At 38.9% G+C, this 440-nt stretch overlaps 1 protein-coding gene across 5 annotated transcripts in view; it reads left to right on the top strand.

Annotated features, from left to right (window-relative positions):
• LOC119593169 (calumenin-A-like) overlaps positions 1-440 on the top strand; it is a 29,518-nt gene that overhangs the window by 25,420 nt on the left and 3,658 nt on the right. For all 5 annotated transcript variants that reach the window (XM_037942142.1, XM_037942144.1, XM_037942141.1 and 2 more), the window contains exon 4: positions 231-424. In XM_037942142.1, coding sequence (XP_037798070.1) covers positions 231-424 — 194 coding nt within the window. The remainder of the gene's footprint in view (positions 1-230; positions 425-440) is intronic.

The raw sequence follows: 440 nt of genomic DNA, 5'->3' as shown, positions 1-440 counted from the left end.
TCATTTTCCCTTATTTTGTACTTCAGCCATTGCTATTAATCTCATTACTACTTCAAGTACACCTCATTCATTACTAGTGTTTTATATTACTTTGCCATTATCATTATTGCAGCAAGTGCAATAGCCACCATTCTTAATAACAGTCTTAATTCCTAATTTTGACAGTTGTATTGCAGTACTATCGCTGCAAAATCAGAATGGGAAATAAAATCCACACATTTTGATTCCAGCAAAATCGTCGACAAGATTGACCTCAACCATGACAATTTCGTCACCGAAGAGGAACTGAAGCTGTGGATTGACTACACACAGAAACGCTACATTACCGATGACGTGAAAAGACAGTGGAATGCTAATAACCCCGAGAATACGGAGACGCTCCACTGGGCAGATTACAAGACCATGGTGTATGGCTTTATGGATAGTGAGTTGTCTGTCAG

This window comes from Penaeus monodon, chromosome 31 (assembly GCF_015228065.2).
Source record: "Penaeus monodon isolate SGIC_2016 chromosome 31, NSTDA_Pmon_1, whole genome shotgun sequence".
Lineage (NCBI taxonomy): Eukaryota > Metazoa > Arthropoda > Malacostraca > Decapoda > Penaeidae > Penaeus > Penaeus monodon.
The sequence above is the reverse complement of the archived record's forward strand: the minus strand, read 5'-3'. Positions and strand labels throughout refer to the sequence as shown.